Raw genomic sequence first — 25,927 nt, forward strand, 5'->3', positions numbered from 1 at the left:
AAACCTACCCTCCTGCTGCCTCAGTTTCCTCATTTGTGAAAAAGGAGACAATGACAGCACCCACCTCCCGGGTTTCCTGTGCGAATATGCAGGAAGCATTCGGAGCAGTGCCTGACATCCAGCGCTCAGTAAGAACAGCAATCATTCGCTCTGGTTTGTATCTTCAGGTACCGGAAACCAGTTTACAGCCCCCCCTTACTGAGGGACGTTCTGCTTCAGGGAAGTCTACTGAGCAGTCCAGTGCTGTCCGCGTCTCTCACCACAGACCCACATGAGGGACAGATAGCACAGGGCCACCTACCAGGTACAGAGGGGTCACTGCCCAGCGTGAAGCAAAATAAGAGTCACGAACCCATGAGCAGGCCAACTCTGGCCCCACCACGATGGGGGCTCCAAGAGTTACACTTGATTTGGACCCAGGGAGGCTCTGCTTTCCTGGGTCTTGGCAAAGAGGAAGTCTGATTCTCTCCAGGGTGTCCCCTGTTAGTCCAGTGATCTGAAAGCTGTGACACTCTGCCATGTGCCATGTCACCATAAAACAGGGCCCCAGGGGCAGTGAGGGCCAGCATTTATGAAGATTCGACATTCCAGGTCCTGGGTGCAGCCCCAGGCTGGGGGCTACAGCTCGTTTTCCTCCCCAGCCCTGGAGGCGGTGCTGACCGTGAAGGGGTGGGGGCAGAGAGGACTCAAAAAAGCTAGAAGGGTGGCTCCACATGCTGAGGAGAGATACCTACAGCATAAAGAAAAGTATTTCCATGAAGCCTCCACCCCTCCACCATTTAATATGTGGCTAGTATAGGTATTCAGGTGTAAAAAGCAATGGGAACATGGGAGGAACTGCCCCCACCATTCTGAATTCAGCCAATGCGTAAAATCCCAAGGGCAGCTCAGTAACTTTCAACAACACACTGGCTGACGCCTTTAGATCAGGGTTGGCCAACATGTTCTTAAATGGCCAGATAGTAAATATATCAGGCTTTGTGGGACACATGGTCTCGGTCACAACTATTCAACAGTAGACAGCATACGAATGAATGGAGATGGCTGTGTTACAATAATAGTTTGTTTATGGACAGTAAATTTTGAATTTTTATATAATTTTCACACATCATAAAGTATTATTTTCCTTGGTTTTTTGGTTTTTTTTTTACCATTTAAAAATGTGAAAAATCATTCATTCGTAGCTCATAGGCCACACAAAGTAGGCAATGGACCAGATTTGGCCCATGGGCCATAGTTTGCAACCCTTTCCTTAAACCACTTACTTACCATTTCTTCCTACCCACTCTGCCTTGTCATCAGGGGAGGTAATGATAAATCCTTCCACTAGCTTTTTTTCTTTTTAGTTCACTTGGAAGAGCAGCTACATAGATGGCAGGTAGGAGCCTTTTTCTAATTTAAACGTAGGCAGCTTTATTTCTTGAGCAGATCCTTTCATGTTGAGAAGTTCATATTTTATTCCAAGTGTGCAAGAGCTGCTGTTAAGCCACAAACCAATGGATACCAGGCAAAAGGAACTGGCACCCAATAAGTGAGTGAATAGCTCCTCATTTGTGCCCAGAAATACAGTGCTGACAAGGGACACACTGCATCGGCAATCGCTGCCTTCATGGACTCATAGTTAAGTCACCAGCAATGCATTCCTTCTTCCAACTCATTCTAAAATGATTTATCAATCAGTTGCCTTGAGCAAAGCCCTGGTTAGGTGGTAGGTAGCTTTAAAAAATGATACCCATAAGTGCTTCCCTGGCCTGTCCCCCTACTTCCTCCCCTTTTCCCTTTCTGAGAAACCAGCTGCCATACCGTAAGGAAGTCCAGGTCACTGTACTAAGGAGAGAAACCTCATAGGGTGTCCCTGGAAGACAAGGCAACATGTGGAGAGAGAGGTCATGGCAAGGAGGACCGAGGTAGCCCCACCAAGCTCCCAGCTGCGTGCAGATTAGCTAGAGACCTCACCTGACACCATGCGGAGTAGACTCACCACATTGTTAACCCATAGAATTGCAAGAAATAATGCATTGTTATTTTCAGCCACTAGGTTTGGGGACGTTTTATAGTATTGCTATGTAAGTGATTGTCTTTCCTTTTTCCCTTTTCCTTGCTTCTGTTGATGCATAACAAGCTACCAAAAATGTAGTGGCTTAAATCAATATACATTCGCTATCTCAGTTTCTTTAGGTCAGGGGTCTGGGCACAGCTTAGCTGGCCTCCTGGGCCTGGTCTCACAAGGCTGCAGTTGAGGTGCTGGCTGGGCTCTGTTTTCATCTGGAGGTCCGGCTGAGGAAGAAGCTGCCTGCAAGCTCATTCAGATTGTTAGCAGGATTCATTTCCTTGTGGCAACAGGATTGGGGGTGCAGCTTTTGGCTGTTGGCTGGAGGATGCCCCCAGGTCCTAGAGGTTGTCCTCAGGTCCTCATCACTGGACTTCTCCAAATAGCCTCTTCATCAAACTCACAAGAAGAGTCTCTCTACCCTCAGGGAGTGTCCAGTCCCTTTTTTAAAGATTTTCAATTAAATAAGGCCTACCCACAATAATATCCCTTTTGATTAGATCAAAACCAATGGACTTGATACCTGATTACACCTGCAAACACCTTCACCTTTACCATATTTTATTGGTTAGAAGCAAACCATAGGTCCCACCCACGGCCAAGGTGAGGAGACTATATAGGGTGTAAACACCAGGGGGTAGAATCCCAACTCTATCCTAGGGTGGCTATGCTGTGCTTCTCAGCAGGGCTGGGATATGGTGCATGGTGGTGGGATTGTTCAGAGATACAAAATCTGTCCTATAGGACTGGCCAAACCAATGAAGAAGAAAACAGGTCCCGAAGTAATTGTAGTGCTGGACATGAAGGTATGCTTCCATATGACAACTCTGAGGGGCCCAAAGCTTAGGGTTCAGGCAAAGAAAAGACGGTCTCTGGCTGAAGGAGAAAAGGGAAAGCTTAGGGCAGGCCCAAGAGAAAGAACAAATCCCCAAAGGTTGGGTAATACAAGCCACACCTACGAAGCAGCAAGTACCTGTTAATCCCGAGCTGCACCCCGACGGGCAGGTAAAGCATACGAGGGAAGTGGCTGAAGCGGAAACGACAGAATGGTGAGGGTCGTGGCCGTCTAAGGAAGCAGCCACTTCTCAGCAACAGCCAGGTTTTTTTTCATATAAAAATGTTAGCTCCAGAGTGCCAAGTGTATCCATTTATGAGAAAAACTGTAACTTTAAAATGTTATGTGCTATAGGCAGATTTTTAAATGATGCTCAGTAACTGGCAATATTTTAACAAAGCACGAGCCAAAAAACATATACTTGGGCACTGGATCTGACTGAGGAAACAGGGCCTTGTAAAGGTTGACAGAGGGAAAGGACAGCGGTGGAGCCCACACACTAGCCACACCTTGTGCCCTGGACTATGTCTATGGCAGTCGTTCCCCAGTGGCGCTTCTCCACCCCCAGCAGAAGCATTCCCTGGGCATCTGCGAGAATGCACATTCTCAGGCCCCATGGAGCCCTACTGAATCAGAAACCCTGGAGAGGGGTTAGCAACAGCTATTGGAACGAGCCGCCCAGGTGGTTCCGATGCGCACTCGAGTTTTAGAAAGGCTGTTTGATGGGGATCATGCTCTAGCCTTAAGGTCATTTTTGCTTCTCCTGAACCCATTTCCATTTCTATAATCTGGAAGATTACCAACCACAGCTTGACACAATCCTCTGCTAATGTTCAAAATAACAGAGAAAGATGACTGCGCAGACACTGTACATCATCTCACTTTAAAACAGGGCGAACCGACATCAGGGTTTTATGTAAAATTATTACCTGCACCTTCCCAGAGAAGTCACCAAGAAAAGAACGTATACGTCTATGTGTATGTATGTGCATGTGCATATGTATACATATGTCATGGAACTCTCCAGAATGGAGCAGAAAGGAAAAAAATCCGGCTATTAATTTTTAATCATTAAAAAAGAGACTCTTGCTACAGAGAGAAGTCTGCTTCTGCTTGATAATACTTTCTAAGTAGATGAAACTGTTTTTGCGTAACTTTGAAATTTCCAGGACCCTGATTCCAATTAATCCTAGGAAGCACCTGGCCTAAAGTCAATATTGTTCCTTTGGAAAGATATGTTGAAATTTGTATTTGTCTGAAGAATTATGACTCTGCGGCCCTCATCCTATGCCTCTCCCAGCAAGCCACGCCATAATGTTTAAATACGAATATTCCTGCAACTGCTCTCAGTCAAGCATCACCCCGCGGAGGGAGTCACGTGACTCTGCGCTCTCTACTCATGACAACACATTTGGTGTTAGCCCAGCTGCTTATTAAAAGGACCCTTCACTTCCTTCTTTTATTTAAGATGGTCCTCAATCATTCAAAACATCCCTCAACGTGCTGTGAGATGTCACGGCAGCTGTGAGCATTCTATTTGACTGCACAATATCCACGACCCCGCCCATGCTCACTGGCGCTGTGGTCCCCCTCTCGGGCCCCTCATCACTCAGCTGGGTGCCGGGTATCAGCCATGCACCTGGCACGGTGGTGGGTGCTGCCAGTGTGCACACGCACCCAGCTTGTTCCTCCCTTCACGTCACGAACATTCCTCAGGAAGGAACTCTGGCCTCTACCTGTCCCTAGAAACCATCACCCAAAATACAGCATCTAAGTCACCCTGTCCAACAGTGGGCCTCGTCTTATTCAGGGTTGGATTCTGAAGTCAGTGCTTGCTGAGGGAGTTGCGTTCAGCCAAATTTATCTCTGGATAATCAGGCAGATGTCGAGACAGAGCCCTGTGTTGTCAGTAAGCCCTGCACAGTTGGCTTCTCCTCCAGCCACAGAGCGATGGCTGTTTCTGAGGTTGAGCCCCGGGGAAGGAGCTGGTGTCCACTTGGGAACCATGCTGTACATAAGATCTGTACCTTTAAAAACCAAACTCACACCTGGTGAGGTAAGATGCCTATGTCATCAGAGACACTTGGGGACCAAGAGCGGGCGAGGGAACATGGAATGACATCTCACAGCCCCTCCAGGATCCATGCTCCCCGATACGGCTGAGAGCACAATTGTCATTTGTCTTGTTTCTTTTTGCCGAGTGCGCATGGCAGTTCAATCCCTAAATTGAATATATGAAGTAGAACAACCAGGATGGACTTGTTCTGGATGGTCTCACACCCCTATGGGGACAGTCAGTGGAGCCACTGACACCTGGGATAGGAACGCACTTTGTGACCCCCCGGATTAGCACCCTGTCAGCGTGGCCTTGTTTTCCCGCTGAAATCTCACCATTCAGGTAAGACAGTGATTACCAACTGCCCATCTGCTGATTGATGCCCCCTGAAGAACTTATTAAAAACATGGATTCCTGGGCCATGTCCTCAGAGATTGTGGTTCAGTAGGTGTAGGGGTGGATCCAAGTACCCATGACATAGAGCTCTCCCCAGGGAATTCAAAATGACTAATAGCTTCAGGAATCTCTGGATGAAGGCACTCAAAAGGCACCAGAAATATTAATATCCATCACTGCTATGTTCAACAGATAAATAAATGTCAACCTGGAAAGCAATGCAGTAATCAGAACAGAGAACAAACTCTGACACAGGTGGGGAACAGCATGGGGGGGGCATGGACAGAAGGTTCTGCATAGTAACCGGGGCTCAGGAAGGAACTGTAGAGACACAGAGACATAAAGAGATGCTGCAGGGCCACCATGGCTGACTTTGCTACTTCAGGGATGCTGGGCCCACCAAGCAGCTCTGGCTCCATGGAAAACAAAGGGAAGCAGTGCCCCAAATGGACAAAGCACAGGTCACAACCTATCTTTTCACTGAATATGCTGAATGTGTCTTTATAGGTTCCTTCTCTCCAAAAATGTTTCATTTTGAGAACAAGGGAAGCCATCCTTTCGTTTCGGTGAACCAGAAAACACACGGCTGAGAAACCATAGGTCATTATAAGATTAAATCTGCACGGGGCACTTATCTGTGAAAAATCTGGAGGTTTCCACACAGCTAAGATTCTCCACGGACTGTACTGCGTGGCCAGTGCCGGCAGCAACTTACCTTCCGATCTGGCCAATTGTACTTCGCAAAGATTGTATCATAGGTGTCCACTGCCCCGTCTGTGATGAGCATGATGGCCTGGCTGCAGATGCTTCCTTGTCCCGTGTGGTTGAACTGTGGAGAGAAATAAGTGCAAAGTTAAGAACTCAGCAGAGAGCTCCGTGTATCCATGAGGCTTCAGAGGCATGAGGTCCAGGGCTTAGGGAGCCTCTCAAAGGGAGACCTCGGGTGCACCACTATTGCAGGACCTACACAATATGCCTTCCCCTCGCGGAGTCACCACATTTACTCCTCCAACTTGGAACAAGATGCAGACCACAGAAGGGATTTCTGAAGAACAGGCAGAAAGTGGGAAGTGAGATTCTAACACACATGCCCTCTCTCACCTTCCAGTGTGGACAGCACTTCAGAAGACAAGCCCAGAGGAGTTGGCCCAACAACCTCCAGGAACACATTATATGAGTGGCAGACTGTGCCAAGCAGCATCTCTTTCAAAAGCTGAGTTTGGTTTCAGTGGGTCTAATGGGGACAAGCTGTTCTGTATAATAAAATCAAGGAGGCTTTGGACATATAGAGAATAAAGTCAGGATCATAATAATTCAGATTAGAAGCTTGACCCCCCTTTGTTTAGTGCAGGGGCAGGGAACCTTTTTACTGCCAAGGGCCATTTGGATATTTATAATAGCATTCACTGGCCATACAAAAATATCAACTTAAAAATTAGCCTGCTATATTTGGTCAAACATTCAATTAACTCACCCTTAATGTGATGGCTGGAACTGCTTCTCTTTGGTGAAGACTTGGCAGGGCCAGACCAAGTGATTTTGCAGGCCGTATACAGCCCGCGGGCCGGATGTTCCCCACCCCTGGTTTAGGGTTTGTTTTAAATATATATTTGTTAGCATGAAACATTTTTTATTAGTTTATGCATGTTAGTATGTGTAGCATGCTGAAGTTCCAAGATAGGGCCCACTGGTGTACAAAACCCTACTGAAAGCTGAAGAGCTTTCAGTTTTACATAACATTTTAAAAATCCCAGTGTCTGTGAGAGGTAGGCTGGGGAGGCCAGAGCTTCACGTCCTTCCCTTGAATCGGGAGTGAAGAGGTCCCTCACTGAATGTTATTCATGCTGAAGTTCAAAGTAACACCATGTAACAACCCTACAATGATATGATAACGCCAAGGCGTGGGAAACACACGAAACGCCTTTAACCTTCAGAAGCCAAACTCCATCTATTGTAATCTATAAAGTTTATTCACCTATTCAAAAATTATTTACTGAAAGCCCACACGAGGCTGTCAATGTAACACACAGGAATCGCTGCCCTTGTGTGATTCACATTCTGTTTACAAAGACACTTAAAAGCAAAGTAAATAAGTAAATTATGCTGTATGTTTGATAATGGTGATGCTAGGAAGAAAAATTAGAAAGTGGAGAAAAGGGATAGGAAACAGGAAGGGGTAACTTTAGAAAAAGTAGTCAGGGAAGACTTCTCTGAGAAGGTGGCACTGAGTAATTCCTGAAGGAGGTGAGCGAGGGGCACTCCAGAGAGGCAAATGAAACAACACATGCGAGGCACGAAGTGGGACTGTGTGCAGCTTGTTCAAACTGTTGACCATGAAACCAAGGACTGATAGAAGCTGCTTTTGGATTTGCTGGTTCCTGGTGAATCAAAAAGCTAATAAAACATTCAAGTTGAAGTTTAATGCCTAGTCTCTGTGCACTTAGAATTCTGATGTGGAGTGTGAAGTTGTAATAACTTGAAAGAAGATTATAATTAACTGGAAGGATGGATGGGTGGGTGGGTGGGTGGGTGGATGGATGGATGGATGGATGGAGAGGTGGGTGGGGGGATGGATGGGTAGGAGAGTGGGTGGGTGGGTGGGTGGATGGATGGATGGATGGATGGATGGATGGATGGATAGGTGGGTGGGTGGGTGGATAGATGGGTAGGTGGGTGGGTGGATAGATGGGTAGGTGGATGGATGGGTGGGTGGATGGAAGGAATGACTTGCCTTGTGGCAGCACTGGGACAGAGCAAAGCCAACTGGAAACATGCATGGTGTACCACAATACAGTGGAAAGTGCTTAACTCCATCCCAGCACCATGAGCTGTGTGCCTGGGGTGAGTTCTCACTTCAGAGTGCCCTTTGCTTCATTGATAAGGCAGGAATACCACGCTTACATGGTTGTCATAACACAGGTTAAATTTCATTATATGTTGGGCTATAAGTATAAGCGTAACTTATACTAGCCTCTGAGGTAGGTTCTACCATTGTCCCTGACTTACAGGTAGGAAAACTGAAGCACAGAGAGATTAGCTAACTTACCCAAGGTCACACAGCTATTACCTGCCATAGCTGAGATTTGAACCCAGGCAGTCGAGCTCCAGAACCCACCCCCAGATCCAGCACATTCTACCTCCTCCCAACAAGGTCCTTGAGCAGAGAGGGATACATAGGACTCTACAAATGTTCATTTCCTTCTCCTTCCTTCTTTCTCTGTCCTCTCCAAGGCTCCAGGATCACTTGGCGTCACCAGGGCTACCACCCTGAGAGGGAGTGAGTGCTCCTTAAATGTTGTGCCCTAGCACTGGCCCTGGCAGCCACTCCTACATCTAAGACTGGACAGGTGTCCTTGAATTAATGAACAGACATGGCCCATGACACAAATGAGTAGGGAAAAATACCTGACAACTAAAGCCATCACACCACAAAGCTTTTCACATAATTACTATTATACTGTCTTTATTGACATAACAATATTCCAGAAAACTCTTGCTGAGGAAAATAAAAATTGCAAATAACTTCATAGCTTCTTCTAGGTATTGTGGAAAGACCCATCAATACAAAAGCATCAAAGGACAATTCATACTCTAAGGCTCTTTGAATCCCCCCTTGGAATCTTCTCCTTACTACATCCACTAATCCTACACTATAATACTCGGATTCTTACCGAGTCTTAACCAAGCCTCTTCCCTCTCCTCCACCCTTCGATCAGAAGTTACAGTCTTAATAAAGGACGTTGTCTTTTCCATGCTGATACACCACTAAGATTCTATGGTCAGAGTGCATTTGGCTCCTTACTGCAGGAAGAAAGAGCAGCCTTGTAGCCTTGTCTGATTGACAGGTTGCTCTAGAGATGTTTGGGGGAGCCTGCATTCAGCACAGCCTGCAAGCCACAGAATAAACCCAGTAGCAAGCCACTGCGCAAAGGTGATCGATGCTTCAGGTCACAGAGGCTGCAGAAGGGAAAAAACTCAGGATAGCTTGAGGATGTTGTTCACGCAACTCGTGAAAACATCCCGGGAAAACTCTCCCAAATGAAAGGCAAGAAAGAGGGGGAAATGAAGATGTCTGAATAACGCAGACTAGAAGGAGGGATGCCCGGAGCTGTTTATTTAACAACATCACTTTCCTCTCTGGCTGCGTCCCTGGGATTCTCTGCAGCAATCTGCAGTTGGAGAATTTGAGAGAATGCAATTAAATTCAAATGCTTTGATGAGTACTATCTTTCCTCTTCATGTTTGTCTAGAACTTTTTTTGTTGAATAGCGAGAGTGATGAAAGTGTTTTCCATAATAATAACAATGACAAGGGCCTGATGATGAACTACAATTAGCTCAGTGATTCATCAGTTAGCAGAGAAAATCTCAATGCATCCTGACATTTAAAGCATTTGGTTGTGATTAACAGTCTTTGAAATGTCACTGAATTTTATTTAATTGGCTAAGAAAATTTTTTTAAAAGTAATCACTGTAAAGATCATATTCATTGCCAAAAAAGATAATTGCAGCTGTCACATGACGAGGTGGATACTAAGGACTGCAGCACACTGGCTCCGTGTTCCTACAGACTAATGAAGGCGGCAGAGACCAATAGCCCGAAGGGTCCCCCGAGTTTATTTGAATGCTCCTTTCAAAGCAGCTTGCACAGTGACTGCAAGCCTTTAAGGCATCTGAGCAGATATGAAACTGAAATGCAGGTAATTGCAAAACAGAATTAACTTCCTTTAGTTATAGTGACCTCTGAACCATTCTAAGTTCCAGCCAGTCACGATTTCAAGTGTGTGTCTCTGTGAGAGAGAGAGAAAGGAGAGAGAGGCAGAGAGAAAGAGAGAATATGTGTTTGTGTGTTTGAGAAATAACTTTTTATTTCTTATTTGCTTGCAAAGGCAGGCATAATACACAGGAAGGGAAATACATCACGTAAAGATCGTATCGGTGAAGCGGAAAATAGCTAGAGCTTCATTTTCATGAGAGATTAACAATCTCTGTGTTTTTCAAAGTGTTTGGCTATTTAAAAGCCCAATGGCAAGAGATGAAATGGAAATGTTTCTCTCTATGGGATAAATGTGCACTAAAATAAAAAAAAAAAAATGGTGCCAACTGTCAAAACCTCAAGCAGGGACATTTTGTAACAGTTTTTGTTCCTTCTGATTTTTACTTTCTGGAATTTACATTCGGCCTATAACTTCTTCTGTTTGGCCAGGCCCCTTGGACTGAGACAGGGGATGGCCTCGGGTTTACACTGAAGAAGCTGGTGTGGCACCTTCCCTTCCTGGTTCTCTCCTCTGCAGTGTGACACCGGCTCAGGGCTGAGACCTAAATGGCCCTCTGGGTACCAGCAGACGTTATTGGCAGAAGAGAGTCTAGAATCAGGTCCTCCCCTTGGCTTGAGAGGCCCGGGTAGCTGAGTAGGAACAAGTGAGGTCTTGGAATCAGGCATTCCTGACCACCGCGTACGACCCCACAGTGTTGGATGCTGCTGCAACCTGACAGTCACCCCTCAGAGCTGCCTGGAGGCTAGGACAGCGAGGCACCGGAACCCTGCTGGTCTCCCAGCGCCTGGGATGCCTCAATGCAGCGGACACCCCATCGAGTGCCAGTTTGTGTTTAGCTCCACCCCCTGCCTTTTTCCTAAAAACCATGTTTCCCAGGCTCCCCAGAAGTTCCGACAAGGTTCATGCGCAGAATACTGGAGGACACAGGGAGAAGCCAGGTTTCTGAGCGACTTCTCCCCTTCTCTCTGCTGTTGGAGCAGGGCATTTTCTGGCAATGGCTGGGTCTCCCCCACGGCACTAGCTTCCCCAGGACAGGCTCTTCCCTCCAGGATCCCAGCAAGGCAGGCCCCTCCGTGGCTCTGCTCCCTCTGAATGGCCACAGTGAGGGGCTCTGATGGAGTACCACCCTCCTGTTATCCCTGCTGCCCTAGAGAGGAGCCTCCTGCTGGCGTTCATCTGTGCATTGTTTCATTCCCTGTTTGGTTTCTCAGCTTTTCCATCCCCGGTGCAACCAATTCCCAGAATTAAACTCCTGCTGTTTGAAATACCTAGAGTGCTTTCTATTTGTCTGTTTCTTAACATCGTAACTGCTGCCTCCCTGGTCTAAGCCATCACTATCTGTCACCCAAATAATTAAAACGCATACTATACATACTAACTAAATAAATGATACAGAACCTGCATTGATAAAGACAGTCATCCTTTTGCCTGCCACCCTCCCAGAGCAACAAGAACATAAAAGTCCCATGTTGTTCTAGCTTCACACAAGTGGAGCCAGTCCAGCCCCAACGTAGTTCATGGGATGTTAGCAGGTGCTACTTGAAAAAAATATATCTGTTCCAAGTGGGAGAAAGAGCAGGTTAAGCAGAATTCTTTCCTGCAGCACTTGTTGGGACCTCGATCATGGTATACTGTTTTTTGGGGATCTCTAAGGGGCTGGAAGAGAGGGAAGGATAGGTACAGCACTCACTCCCTAAACATACTAAACAAAGAAGCCCTTCACCCTCAGAACATGGTCACACTCAAGGATTCAGTGACAAACAATGAGAAATTGGTCTATTCTCTGAAGACAGTGAGAGTTTCTCAGGTGAAAAGAAATCTGCATTATAAGGTGTTCGGGTATTGAGACACTCAGGGTCCTGGAGGCTGGTGAGTCCCGACCAGGCTGCACCACCAACTCCGCCCAGCAGGGGCCTGGTGGGCCTCCCGGGCTCCACCTGGTTCCCGAGCCCTCCCCCTCCCACCCTGTGCCTGTGGACACCGCTCAGCGACAGCCAGGCCCAATGACAATGCTGGTCCACAACTAAAAACAATCCCATCTAGTCTGCTGGACAAGAGAAAGGCAAATCGAAAAGGAGCTTACGTCGCTGAGGATGTTGAAGGCCTCGTTCAGAGCTATGTCCAGCATGCCGATTCCTTTGGCAAAAAGTTTGTCCAGGTGCTCCCTGAAGTGCTGAAACAACAAAGCAGAAACCCATTAGCTTGTCCTGTTGGTGAAATGCCAGCCTTGAATGAACAGGCAGGTGTAGGCTAACGCAAGACCACTGAATCTCAGACCCAAAGGTCAAATTCTTTTCTTCAATATTTAAAAAGTAAGACTTCTTTCATTAAAATTTACCTTCCATATATATGTTTTAGCTCTGATTAGACTTTAGAGAAAAAATTTATTGAATTCTGGTGAAAAACACTGAATTCATCTGACATTCCTGCTTTCCTCCCCAGCGTCTTCTCCCATGACTCTCTCCTTGTCTCCCCTCCATTTTCCACGTCTGGCCGCTTTAGGGCTCTGTGCACGCTCCCCTCCACTGGGAACACACTCTCTCTCCATTCTCTTTCTCCCCTGCCGGGTTCTCCCCCACCTATTTTTGGGACCTTAGTTTGAGCATCACTGATTCCTGCCTGAGAAGCATTCCCAGACCACCTACCCCTGAGATCAGCTTGGAATGTTCCCTCGGGCCCCTGCACTGCACCCCACGCTCAGATCTACTTGCACACAGCACTCCAGGTGTGTAACTGCCTGATAGGGTTCTGCCCCACTTGAGACTGTGAGGTTTCTAAGACACGGTATGTCTGGTGGCCTACCCTGTCTCCTCTAACGACCACATGTCTGATACGCAGAAGACGCTCAGTAACCATCTCTGAAGAGCAAGGATAAAGACTGGATCCCAGGAGAACTGTGATTATGGCAAGAGAGGCACAGGCTAGAAATCAGAAGAGCTTCAAGAAACAAGCAGAATGGGAACGAGCCTCTTGGGGAGCAGCCCCTAGGACCTTCTGGCTGTTAGTTCCACAGAAGCCCAGCATCAGCCAGAGAGTAAAGGGGACAAAAGGAAGTTGCTGGAACCCCACACGTTTCTGCTCCCAACAAATGGGCAGGGGCAAGTCCAGGCACATGCCCAGGGTCATTCAGAGTGCGTGCGATGTCCACTGAACCAAAGCCCATGCCCACAGCAACACAGCTGCCTGGCATTATTTTCCAACTGACCCATCCTGAAGCCGTTTCTTTTCTATTGAAATGAATTCTTCTCTTCCCAAAGGCATCCACACCCTGTCTGTTGGGGAAACTGATTGGAGAAGTCACCAGGAGGGAGAGGGGCAGGAAGGGTGGGCTCACGGAAAATGTTTGCTGGTGATTTCCTGACCTAGGATTGGTTTTCTTCTCTTACCCAACAATGCCCCAAGCATGCCATCGTGACACCCACTCATGATACATCTTCCATAGGACCCTGAAACCAATCGCAGAATCAGAACAGACCAGAAACTGATCTTAGGTCATGGCTCATGGTTCTAAGATGCTTTTCTGCCTGCACCCCCTTAGGGAGCACCAGGGCCTCTGCTCATGGGGATGGGCTGTAGTCTTGCCAGCAAACTGGATGCACTAGAACCCTAGTGGGCTCCTCCCAGTGACTCAGCTTTAATGGCACCCATGCCTAACACAAATCAAGGCTGGATTTAACGTTGACTATTCACCCTGGGGCTATTTATACCACCCACAAGACCCTCCCCAGGCCCACCCCTCCCTCACAGCAACCACACCCTCATGTTCCAGAGCTGCTCCAGGTATCAAAGCCTGCTCCCTGTTAGGTTCTTAACAAATACCAGGTAACTGAGTCCTCAAAACAAACCTGTGAGGTTCCATCACCCCACCTGTCAAATGAGGAGACTGAAGCTCAGTGCTGTGCCCAAATTCACATACCTCCAGCTGCCTGGCCCAGGTTCCTCCCCAGATCAGCTTCACCCACCCTAATGCCCTCCTTCTTTCCCACATACCTCCGCCGCTTGTTTATTTTTTTGAGTATTTTGTATGCCAGGTACTGGCCATGAGTTTGACATGGACCTGACTAGCCTGGCTCCAGAATGCTCTTTCTTCGTCTCTGTGCCTGGGCTGTGGCTGAGTCTATAGGAGATTACTGAGTGCTTGAGAGATGGGGGAGAGGAATGCTTACAACCAGGGAACCAGAAAGACCACGCTGCCAGGAACCAAGCTTTGGGCTTCTCTGTTCTTCCTGCCTGATGGTCAAGGCCCAGCAGGGCACTGAGCACATGGCAGGTCCTCCACGAGAGCTCCGTGGACAAATGCAGGCAGTTAAGTGAATCTAAGGAAGCCCAGGCATCAGGGCTGCTGGCGAGGCAGAGGTGATCAGAACAGACTGGTCAACCTTCACCAAGCACAACCACCCTGGGAACCTGACGTGTGGTGGAGGTGACCACTGAGAGGACTCAGGCTCGGCGAGTGCCCCCCCAAGCATGCCCATCATGCTGCGTGCAAGAAGGCTGGTCTCTAACCAGCCCCAGGTTCCCATGGCAGTGACCAGAGCCTGCCTTGACAAGTTCATTCTGTTCATCTGATGTCATTTCTGTCAACTGCATTTAATTGTGCTCAGGCGCACAGTTTACACAGTACTGTGTTTTTTTTAATAAGATGGCAGCCCCATTTAATTTTTCTTCTAATCCATGTGTAGCTGTGTGTCATGTGTAGAAAGCCCTTCGGGCAATGGCTGCTTTTATTACTGGATATTTAGGGGTAAAATGTAACAACGTGTCAGGGAATTCGCTTTTATTTCTGTTTTTTCCTGGTACAAATCTGGTCTATATATTAGATGGAAAAACTATTTCCTCGGGTTAAGGGTTTCCAAAATGGTATCGCAGATGAAGAACCCTCCCTCTTTGTTTCTCCCGCCCCCCCCACTTCCAAACTCCCTTTGCTCCCACTCCACAACCTGAACCGATTGCCTTCACCCTCCTGGTCTCCCAGGCTGCAGTAAACCCTCAGCCCAACTCTCCTTCTACACAAAACCGGGTCTTACCTTTTAGGAAAACATCTCCCGTGATGGGCTTCCCCTGAGCTGCTCTGTCCACTAGGTAGCCATGAGCTACATGGAGCTATTTACACTAAATCCAATTAAAATTACCTAAAGTTAAAAACCCAGTTCCTTGTTCTCACTAAGCCACACTTCACGGGCTCAGTAGCCCCCTGTGGCTAGTGGCCACACACCGGACAGTGAGGAAAGAGCTCGTGCATCACTGTGTGCAGTTCTGTTAGCGCTGGCCTGAGAGCACCCTTCTCACCAAGCCGTTGACCAACGGCAAGTTGGAGGAAACTCTAAGGCTTGTACCCAGTGGATACGTGAGATTTTTGCTTGTCCAGCATGCATTCTCCTTCCTCTGATTTTCTTTCACACCCAGCGCTCATAGCTTATATGGTGTAGGTAAGGCTAGCACCTTTCTCTCTCCTTCCCAGATCAGGGGTGGGCCCATTTATCAGGCCTGTCCAGTCTGTGAATGCCAACTCATCAGCCGTGGCCCCATGGGCAGGCATGGGCACCTGACAACCCCTGGGCTTGTACTGACACGTGGGCAAGAAGACTCTCCACTGAGACCGCTAAGATCAGGGAGGGAGCCCTGTGCTGCTAGCAGCCACCTCACCCCCGCAGAGGAGGAGCTCACCTGAGAAAGGTAACGCCAAGCAGAGCAGAGCCCACAACGGATGGGGCAAGAGAGCATGATGAAAACACGGCCTGAGCCCCAAGATCCAGCCACGCTTAGCCTTTCCAGGTAAGTGAGCCGACGTATTTGCTTCTTTGACTAGATTTAGCTGGATTTGGGCAGCTTAATGGAAAGGACCTTGATGGCCATGATCATTACAATGACCCCAGGCTGAGACAATACCTGCCCCCGCCTTACAAAGATCCTCCTAATCTCATTTGCGCCAACCCCTCCCCTCTTAACCACTGTCCTTGCATTTCGTGGTTTTCACACACTGTGAGAGCCTGTGCCACAGGGGGCAAGGCACTGCATGCCCAGCATGCCCAGTGTGCTTTCACCACCATGGCGTGGAGACAGTGCCAGAGAATCCTAACCACGTGCCTGCCAGGGTAGTGTCTGAAAGGGAACCAAGAAGCCTGTTGATGGCCCTGTAGCCTCATCAGTGCAGATTCCCTCTTCTCTACCCCCAGTTGTGGTTGCTCTAGATTCAAACACTGTGACATTTAATGCTATCGTATTATCATTGCATGTAAGCAGTTGGTCTACACCCCATGGACTCTGGAAAACAAAACAACTGAACTAGGATTCAAGAGACATCCTAGTTCCAGTTACACCATTCACCAACTATGAGACCCCCAAGGCAAGCAGCTTTGGCTCTCAGGCCTGTTTTGCTCCCTATGAAATGGGGTTGGGGAAGCTTCTGCCTGGGAGTGGGAGAGTGAGAGCAGCAGTGCCTCAGAGCGTCAGGTGGGAGCGGGTGGCCTGAGTTCCAATCCCCGATCTGCCACTCACCCTCTCTGTAAGCCTGGGTAAGCACTTCCTTCATCTGAGCCTTCATTTACCTCTTAATGCAAGGGGGATTGGCTAACCGCTCACTGATTGTACAGAAAGAGAAGTCATCTGGAAGGACCATGATGGCCGAAAATGTGGGACTTTTAATTTCATATTCACTAAAAGAAATATTTGGGGGGGAGGGAATCCTACAAAACTCCCTCTATGCCATCTTCCTGGTTTGCAACTTTACAATCTAATACACCTTGAAAAATGACTTCTTCTGCCCTTCAAGGCCCAGGTTTTATTAAATGGGGAGGGACACGTGGTTGATTTCACTGACGCCGAGACCTGCGTGTCTCCCAGAACCAGCTCCAGAGAACAGAAGGTTCAAGACTGCGCGGGCCAGGAAGACACTCCTCGACAACTGTGTGCCAGAAGGTGGCCAGTTTTCATTATTTTTCTAAATTAAAATAAACAATTTATTGGACGTGGTGACAGTTCCATTTTATTATTAAACTTCAATAGAGGAGGAGGAGGGTGGCTTTTTATCTTTGCTTCAGGCACGCATGCAGCATATGCTCCTGCCCAGGAAAATGCTTCGCTTCCAAAGCAATTACGGCGGCTTAATGCCTGGGGAGGTGAACCAGAGCGGGCGCCACGGCCTCGTGTGCCGAGTGCCAGCAGCACAGCCAGGCCGCTTATCTCTGTGAAACAGGCACAGCATCCAGGCCGGCCGAGGTCCTGCCGGAACAACCCTCTCCCTCACCAGCATTTGATTTAGCTGAATCAACACTGATAAGTCTCTCTGTGATAACCGCAATCATGTTTTTTCCTGTCTATATAATTATAATGGATATCTGAGTGCTGCCAATTAAGCGCAGGGAATTAACATGAAAGTGGACATCAGGAGACAAAACCGTCCCCCATCCTCAGAGCCCTTGAGACTGGTGGTCCTTGCTAGGGAGATGTGGGGAGAGGCTAACAGCCCCTGTCAGTGATGCCCATCAAGGCCCCCCTCTGTTCAGCACACCTGGATTTTGGACCCATCAGGTGTGGACAATAGTCACTGCAGCACCTCAGCCTTGGGAAGTCTTTCAGAAACTGCCACCCAAGTCCTCCCATGGCAGCCAAGGCTGGCCAACTGACAGCTGCATGCCAGGCACTGTGCGCTTTCCCTGCATTACCTCACAGATTCTAACATCCCTAAAACAAAGGCAGGCGCTATTATGATCCTGTTTCACATATAAGCAAATGGAGACTCAGAAAGTGAACTATTTGCCCAGGATGGCAGAACAAGTATGAGGAAGGTGGGTTTCCAGGTGCTGAGCCCCATATCTGAACCCCTAAGCAGCACAGCCCCTCCCAGTGCCCAGGCACCGCCCTCGAGGTTCCTGGTAAATCCAGCATGCAGGCGCACAGAGCCTGCTGCGACCCGTGCAAAGCCACCATCCCAACAAGGCTGGCTTCGTGCACATGAGACCCAAGCAAATGCCCAGGGCCCATGCTCAGAAGGTCTCTGTGCTTGGTTTAATATTTTGCTGACATTGTCATGAAATTTTTCATAATGTCACTGTTGAATCTGTGACTTGTAAATGAAGTCCAGTGGCATGAGAGCGTGAGTGAACAACGGAGCTGTGGGAGTCTGCTGCTGCTATCCCGGTGTTTATCAGCGCAGGTGTTCATCAGACATGCTCAACTTTATTAGGTCACTTTGCACCAACCTAAAAAAAGGGAGCTAAGGGTAAGAGCACCCTGTCGAGGCTCCCTAATTTCAGCCAAGTCAGTAACACACAGGCACCACCTGCCTTCTCCTAAAACAGGGACACTGCTTATGTCCGTCAAGTCACTGTCCCAGTGATCATGTCCATCTCATTCCAATGTCAAATTCCTCATTGAAATTTCCAAATAAGCCTTCAAAACTCTCCACGATCAGTCCCATTGCTACAGAGCACCAAACCCAAACTGCAGAAACCCATCTGTCAGAGGCCCAGAGGGTGCCCACCCCTGTTTCCTGGCCTGACTGGGACACTAGACTACAGATGGTTTAATTTAAATATGGATTCTTTGTCTTGATAGAATTCCTCCTGGCAACACCTACCCAACCCCCACCCTGGGATGACTCCCCCAGGCTCCAGTTTCATCTGAGAAATCCCGTGGTTGAATTTTAAGGCATCTTTTGTGCACACACAACAGCGATCGAAGGCAATGTCTTGTGATGCTGCTACCTCAAAGCCTGGGCTCCGGTGAATCTAACTCTCTGGGGAAAGTAGACAGTGACATGGTGTTTCTCAAGCATGAACACAGAATGGCCTGAGAAAGCTGGTATTAGAGAGGCAGGCCCAGATGTTTGCAATTTAGGGGAGAAAGTACAGACACTGGTGGAACCTCATCTGCGCCAGTCCCCGCTTCTCCCTCACATCATCTATAACAAATTGAAGTGTCTGAGGGTAGCAGCTGCTTAATGCTAATGCCAAATTAGAGACGAGATAGATCTCCAGGATGTGAGCAATGAATGTTATTTCATACAGGTAGTCAGACCAGCTGCGAGCTCATTTCCACGGCAAGAGCACTCATCGTGCCATGTGAGATGGTGGTGAAGAGCCCAGAATTGGTGACTCTCCACAATCAGAAGTATCAACACGGAATAGGGCTCCTCGGTGGGCAAGGCCGTGTCCGGGGCTCGCTGCCATGTCGCATTAGCTCGAGTCCTCCCCGCCGGGTGTCTGAGGGAGTGGGCCCTGTGACCCACCGAGAGACTGGGGAAAGCCCCAGCCCCAGTGCTACGGAGGCATCTGCTTAGTGTCTCTGCTGGATGCAGGGCATGTGTGCAAACAGCAGGCCTCACCCTTCACGTCTTTCTGACAATTCCCAAGGTCCAAGTTCATCTTTTATAAACTTTATGAAAACCTTCATTTGATTCAAATTTGTTTCTTGGAAGAAGAATGCTTTCATCAGCTGCAGTGTGCGAGAGCAGACAGAAGTCACGGTTTCAGCTCATTCCAAACGAGGTGCAAGCTCCGTGGAAACTTCGACTCCGAAGGGATGCGCATTTATAGTCGGCATCCGGGAAGGGTGTCGTGCATGCTCATCTCCGTCAAACCCTCCCCTCAGTCAGGGCGACAGTCCTTTCCACCAAACACAAAGCCACAGCCCGGCGTGGAAGGCGCTGGGTGCGAGGACACACATTTGGAGTCACGGTCTGGGGGGTTGATGGACATGCCCTGATCCACCCCACACTTGCCCATCCAGGGCGGCCACATTCATTTCTGGGACAGCCTGGCAAACGTTTGACCCGTGACACACTTTTGCTATATGATCACTTGGAAGATTCATATAGGTTTATAAAGCATGTATTTAATTAAAAAGTATATATTTTAGTGACCTCTGAATTTTGCCAAATTAATTACGTATGAGTATTAACCTTAATTGTCTAAATTTCTTCCATTCTCATTCAAGTCTGAACAAACGTCTTATAGAACACTGATTTTTTTAGGGATGTATCAACATTTGTTTAGCCAGTCCCTTACTGATGAAAATTTAGGTTTTCAGCCTCTTATTTTTTCAAGCATTCCTACTGTAAACATCTTTGTACACACACAAGAGTGTGGGAATGCATATGTATACTAATATCAATATAACAACTTCATAAAAGGGAAGCTATTGGGTCAATAATTTATTTATACCATGCAGAGTTACTGTGACAATTTTATGAAATAATTCAGACATAGTCCAGCATATATAGTAAGAAATCAATAAAGGTTAGGTCTTATTAATAAAGCACCAATAGCACTGTTGGTTTTTTTTAGTTTATTAAAGTATCCAAATTGAAATTCTAAAAAGCAAAAACAGCCCTCTCAACCCCCTCCCACACACACAGACAACTCTACATATAACAAAAGGGAAGTCATTGGCCCCTGTGGAAAGACTGGAAATTCAGACAGGGACCTGAGTCTCAAAGATGCTTTCAGGCTGGGTCTCTCTGTGTCTGTCTCCTGGTTCTCTGTGTCTTTCATTACACCAGCAGGCTCCTGACCACACAGCTGCCTACATCACTGGTCTCACATGTTCCTGGACTAGTCTGCCCAGTGGTCAGAGCTAGAGTTGCCAGACAAAATATAGGACACTAAATTAACTTTGAATTTCATATAAACAAACAAAAAAACCATATACTAAACATTTATTTATTATCTTAAATTCAAAGTTAATTGGGTATGTTTATTTTTGTTTTTCTAAATCTGGCAACTATATCAGACCAATTTCGGCAATATTTTTATCAAAAAAACTCTGAGAAACACTCTGATTAACCCATCTTGGATTATATTCCTGGACCTGAATCAGCCAGGTGGCCAGAGAGGGGATCCTTGGCTGACTCAGGTCTGGATTATGTGCACGTTTCTGAACTTGAGGTTGACAGTAAGAACTGGGCTAAGTGTCACATGACCTTCAACCAAACAAATTTTCTACGGATGGAGGAGGGAGGTGGGTGCTGGACAGATAAGTACTATGGCAGGGTCAATGTATAAGCAGCTTGTGGGAGAGGTGCAGACCTTCACTGGTTTAGTGCACATTCTCAGAGAAATGTGCCGACAGGGTCTGGACAGCAAAGACATCACACACACACACACACACACACACACACACACACACACTTCCACACTGAGCACCTGCTTTACTCTGCAGCTTGTTGAGGGGGAACATGTATGGTAAGAAGACAAGAAATAAATGGTGCGTTTTCCCAGGGAAAATCACAATATGCATCTGAAAAGCCGAAGAAAAGTATTTCCAGAAAATAGGTGGTCCTGGGGAGGGTGTGAGGCCTGGCAGAAAGAGAGTGACTGAGACAAAAAAGAAAAGAACACTGCTGACAACTGATATTTACTGGGTGCTTTCTACATACCAGCTTTGGCTTGAGACTCCTGACTAGTGTCTCCTTCAAGCCTTACAACTACCCAAGAGATGCAGCACTCTCACTGCCCTCATTTCATAAAAGAAGAAACAGGTTCAGAGGGTTTGCATCACTGACCAGTTCTCACAGCTAAGAAGTGGCAGAGCTGGTATTTAAACCCAAGCTTTCTCTCTCTAAAATATTTATGTTGTTTTTGTTTTCCAAAAAAAAAAAATACATTTTATTATAGAGAATTTCCATTTTCAACACATGGCGAATCTTGTTTTTATGATATCCCACCACTACCCTGTGGTAGCTACTTCCCAAGCTGGCCTCCAATGACCTTCTACCTGACATTCACACCCACACTGCACCACAGTTGGGCTCTGTGACCAGGAGAATGCAGCAGAAGTAATGATATGCCACTTGCAAGGTTAGGTGGTAAATGACTGTGGTTTCCGTCAAGGCTGCTCTCCTGGTCGCTGCTGGATAATTCACTCTATGGGAAGCCAGCTGCTTTGTTGGGAGCAGTCCTGTGGAGGTGCCCACGTAGAGAAACTAAAGCTTCCAATCAGTTGCCCTCAAGGAGCTGAGGTCTCTTGCCAACAGCCACATAACTGAGCTCAGAAGTAGCTCCTCCATCCTAGGTAAGCCTGCGGACTGCAGCCCTCAGCCAACATCCTCAGGGACGCCCATGAGAGACCCTGCGCCAGAACCGCCCAGCTAAGGCCCGCGCCCGCATTTCTCTTCCTCAGAAACTGTGCAAGATGATGGATGTTTGTCCTAAGCTATTAAACTGGGGGGAAATTTGTCACACACAATAGATAATTAATACACCTTCATCCCAATTATCTGGAAGCACATCCCAGACATTATTTCCTCTGTGACTATGACAACATAGAATGTCTCTGAAAGATAAAGGCTTTTAAAAACAAAGGCACAATAACACGCTTCGCATGTGTCAATCACAGCCACACAGTCTGAACCAGGATTCAATAAGGTCCATACATTGTGACTGGTTGAGGGCTCACTTAAGTCTCCGATTCTAGGCTTCCTTCCCCATTATTTCACTTATCATTGTCTGTTGAAGAAACAAAAAGTTGTTTGTCATGAAGAATGTTCCAGAATCTGAATTTTGCTGATTGCATTCCTTGGGTGACATTTAACATGGTCGTCTGTCCCCTGTGTTTCAGTAAACTGACCAGATTCAGGTTTGCTACTCATGCACGTATGCAGGCGGGCAGGCAGAAAGGCAGCCAGGTATATATTTGACATTTATTTCACTGACGGTGCTGTGACTCCCCTCAGACTAATGTCTGGTGGTCTCCTTGTAATCCTGGCAGCCATTGATCCTCAATGCCTAGGCTCATTAATTCATTAGGAAGGACAAATTAATTCTATCATCCCTAGATTATAAAAAATGTCCAAAAATTTCTGGAAATAGGAGCTTCTTCTCTTACACTGTTTACTTTTCTGAGGAACCATCCGTAGAGAAAAGCTGGATACATGCTCGCTGCGCTTTGGTAACTGGTGTTAAGTATAAAAACTGCTCCAAAGGTAACTAAGGAGGGGCTTCCTCCCTCTTCTTTTAGTATCATCATGAACTTATGGTTTTCCCTGCTTCATTGTTTGGTGTCAGCATGAACTGTAACACCAACTTTGTGTTTCAATTTGCTGCTCATCTTTGGCCAGTGGGAGCCTCTTCTCTTCAGGTTGGCACTCGAGTCCTTTTACCATAGTCAACAGCTTCCTGCTGTCACAACAGATGTAATGTCCCAGGCTCATTGTATTCATTTGCCACCCCTGACCTAGCATTGGCCATTTTTCTAAGAGCCCAATAAACCCCCTTCTTAACGACACGCACTCCGTGTTTTCCTTGGGTACATACTTGGGAATGGTATTCCGATTATGTGATGGGCACGGCGACAAGGAAACAAGGTGAGGAAGTCCTTGCTAGACACAAGTCGGAATCTACTCCGAGAACAGGAAACGTGGTAAGGGAAAGAAGCTGGAGTTAGAAGAAGAGTCTGATGAAAGAGGCAGGAGGCACATGCTCTACTAAGGCCAGGACCACAACAAGAAGAATTCAAATTCCGTCGCTCAGGAAGGGGAGGGCCTCCAAGGGCATCCATCCAACCCAACCCTCATCTGTACTGCATGAACTAAAGTCTGACTGTCCTGGCCCCATAGCTTCACTATCATGGTCTCTCCTTCCCTTTCCACGGTGCACATTTATCCCAGTGTTCTCAGCCTGCCGGCTTGTATTCATTCATTATGAACCCATCAAATGTCACATACTAGACTTAATCAATGGACCAAAAGCAGATCTGGTCTCTGCCCACAGAGTTCACATACCAGTGGGGAGAGACAGACCACAGTCAACAAGCACACAGATACATACAGAAGCAAAAAGCTCCATCAGGGAAATGCTCGTGGTACTTTGATTATACACAATAGGAGCACTGAGGGAGGGCCCTGGGGTTATGCAGGCCCAGGCAAGAGAGCTGGGACATAAGGATTGTAAATAGCATGTGCCAAGGCCCTGTGGCAGGAGGAAACAGGGCACACATAAATGACTTTAATAAGGTCACTGAGACTAGAGCACAGAAAGGAAAAAAGAACATAGTATACCATGGACTCAGAGAGCCAGGAGGAAACCGAACATGGCAGGAATTTTAGACCACATTGAGGGGTTGTGTTCAATAGAATTATTAGCTAGAATGACTGTTTAAGAATCCCAAAGACTCAGAGCTGAGATGGAGTGAGAGTCTGTGGATTCATAACATGGACTTCCAGATCAGGAGCAGGTGGGGCACGGACCTCAGAGAACAGAGTGACAGAAGCCAAGGGCCGTCCACATGCTATGAAACAAAACAGCAACAAGTCACAGGAAATTAACAGATGGCTTTTCAGTCACAGGACATAAAATCAACAGACAGCTTTAGAGACAACACTCACACTACCAGTCCAGGAAAATTAAATTAAGATTCAATCACCGGCAAGGTGCACAAAACAGCAGAAGAAATCTCTCCACGATGGAATTTTATGACACATGAAGAAAGAAAATTTTTAAATGAACTGTCATTGTAAGAATAAAGATAAACCTCTTTTGAATATCCAAGATGTTCTGCGGAGGGATGCCTCCTTACAAATGTGCAATATGCCTGACGGGTGAAAATGCAAATTAATAAACAGAATGGATGTTATAAGAGGTCTTCTGATGCAAAGTCACAGATCAACTAAACATCAACGGCGCGAAGGTCTGCTACTTTGATCCCCTTACTGTGGGCTGTTTTGGGATGTTTCCTACCCATATCCACCTGGCAGGGTCCCCGGGCCTCTCTTCTTGATATCCAGCCACGGACGCGGTCTATACTCACAGTGCTTCCCGAGACACTCTCTTTGTTCCCAGCCCGCAGGGACTCCAGGGTCCCTCCTCAGCACAGACTGTAGGTCCGAAGAAGGCAGGAACTGTTGCCCAGCCCCACCTGCTGCTACGATCCCAGTCATCCCAGTCGCTCAGAAACCGGGTTCTCCTGCGGTGATCAGCCACTGGGCATCCTCACACTAATTAGCTGGCCTTTTCCTTCCCACAGCCGGCCGTCTTCCCCGATTGTTAGGGGATGTTCCCAGTGCCCTGCGGGTGATCCACTTCTCAGTCTGGTAGGCAGGAGGTTTCATGAGTTTAATTAACACATTTCTATTCACCTCTAATTGAAATCATAGGAACTTCAGAAAGAAAATCATTAGCCTCATCATGCAGAGAAAGAACAAAATGGGCTAATCATCTGACATCTGGATAATGCTCCTTACAAATCTAATAAAGGCAGGAGCTGGAGTAGGTCCACTGTGCAGGGTTCAGACCCTCCTTGAGCTCCCCCAACCCCCAACTTCACCTTCGTAAAGTCTATTTGGCTTTTTCTTTTGTTGCTCAGGGTCTTCGGGCTACTTCGGACTCCGGGTGGGCCATGATTTCGAGCCACCAGAACAGGGATTCATGTGATGGCCATCCGGGAAGAGGCCAGGAGAGTTTCCTGAATCAATCGGGAGGCAAAGGCCTTGCAGCCTACCTAGGCCGGGAGAGACCTGGCCATTACAGAAGAAACGCTCCTCCACCAGGAGGCACTTTATGGAAAGCACCACTGGTTTCCAGCCGTGAGTCCCACTTCACTCCCTATGGGGCCCTGAGAAGAGCAGAGGGAGGGGACGGAGGTGAAGCCTGGGACGAGACAATGAGAGCACCAGCACGGTCTCTTCAAATCTCATCCCTTTAATGCAGTCCTTCCTGGATTCATTTAACAAAGGAAATGCCACGTGGTTTAAATATGGAAGTCTGCAACAGGCACCAGATTTCTTGTTCTTTCAATCTTCTCCCTCTGCATCCTGCCAAGATCTGAATGTCATTTTCAAGGGAGCGCCATGTATGAAATACCGCCCTCCCCGAGGTA

The 25,927-nt window shown here is 47.4% G+C and overlaps 1 protein-coding gene across 2 annotated transcripts in view; it reads right to left on the reverse strand.

Annotated features, from left to right (window-relative positions):
• CACNA2D3 (calcium voltage-gated channel auxiliary subunit alpha2delta 3) overlaps positions 1–25,927 on the reverse strand; it is a 768,096-nt gene that overhangs the window by 356,605 nt on the left and 385,564 nt on the right. For both annotated transcript variants that reach the window (XM_081159441.1, XM_081159440.1), the window contains exons 10-11: positions 12,198–12,287; positions 6,053–6,166 (exon numbers count right to left, since the gene is read on the reverse strand). In XM_081159441.1, coding sequence (XP_081015567.1) covers positions 6,053–6,166; positions 12,198–12,287 — 204 coding nt within the window. The remainder of the gene's footprint in view (positions 1–6,052; positions 6,167–12,197; positions 12,288–25,927) is intronic.

The sequence above is a fragment of the Miniopterus schreibersii genome (assembly GCF_964146895.1).
Source record: "Miniopterus schreibersii genome assembly, chromosome: 15".
In the NCBI taxonomy this organism is placed as follows: Eukaryota; Metazoa; Chordata; class Mammalia; order Chiroptera; family Miniopteridae; genus Miniopterus; species Miniopterus schreibersii.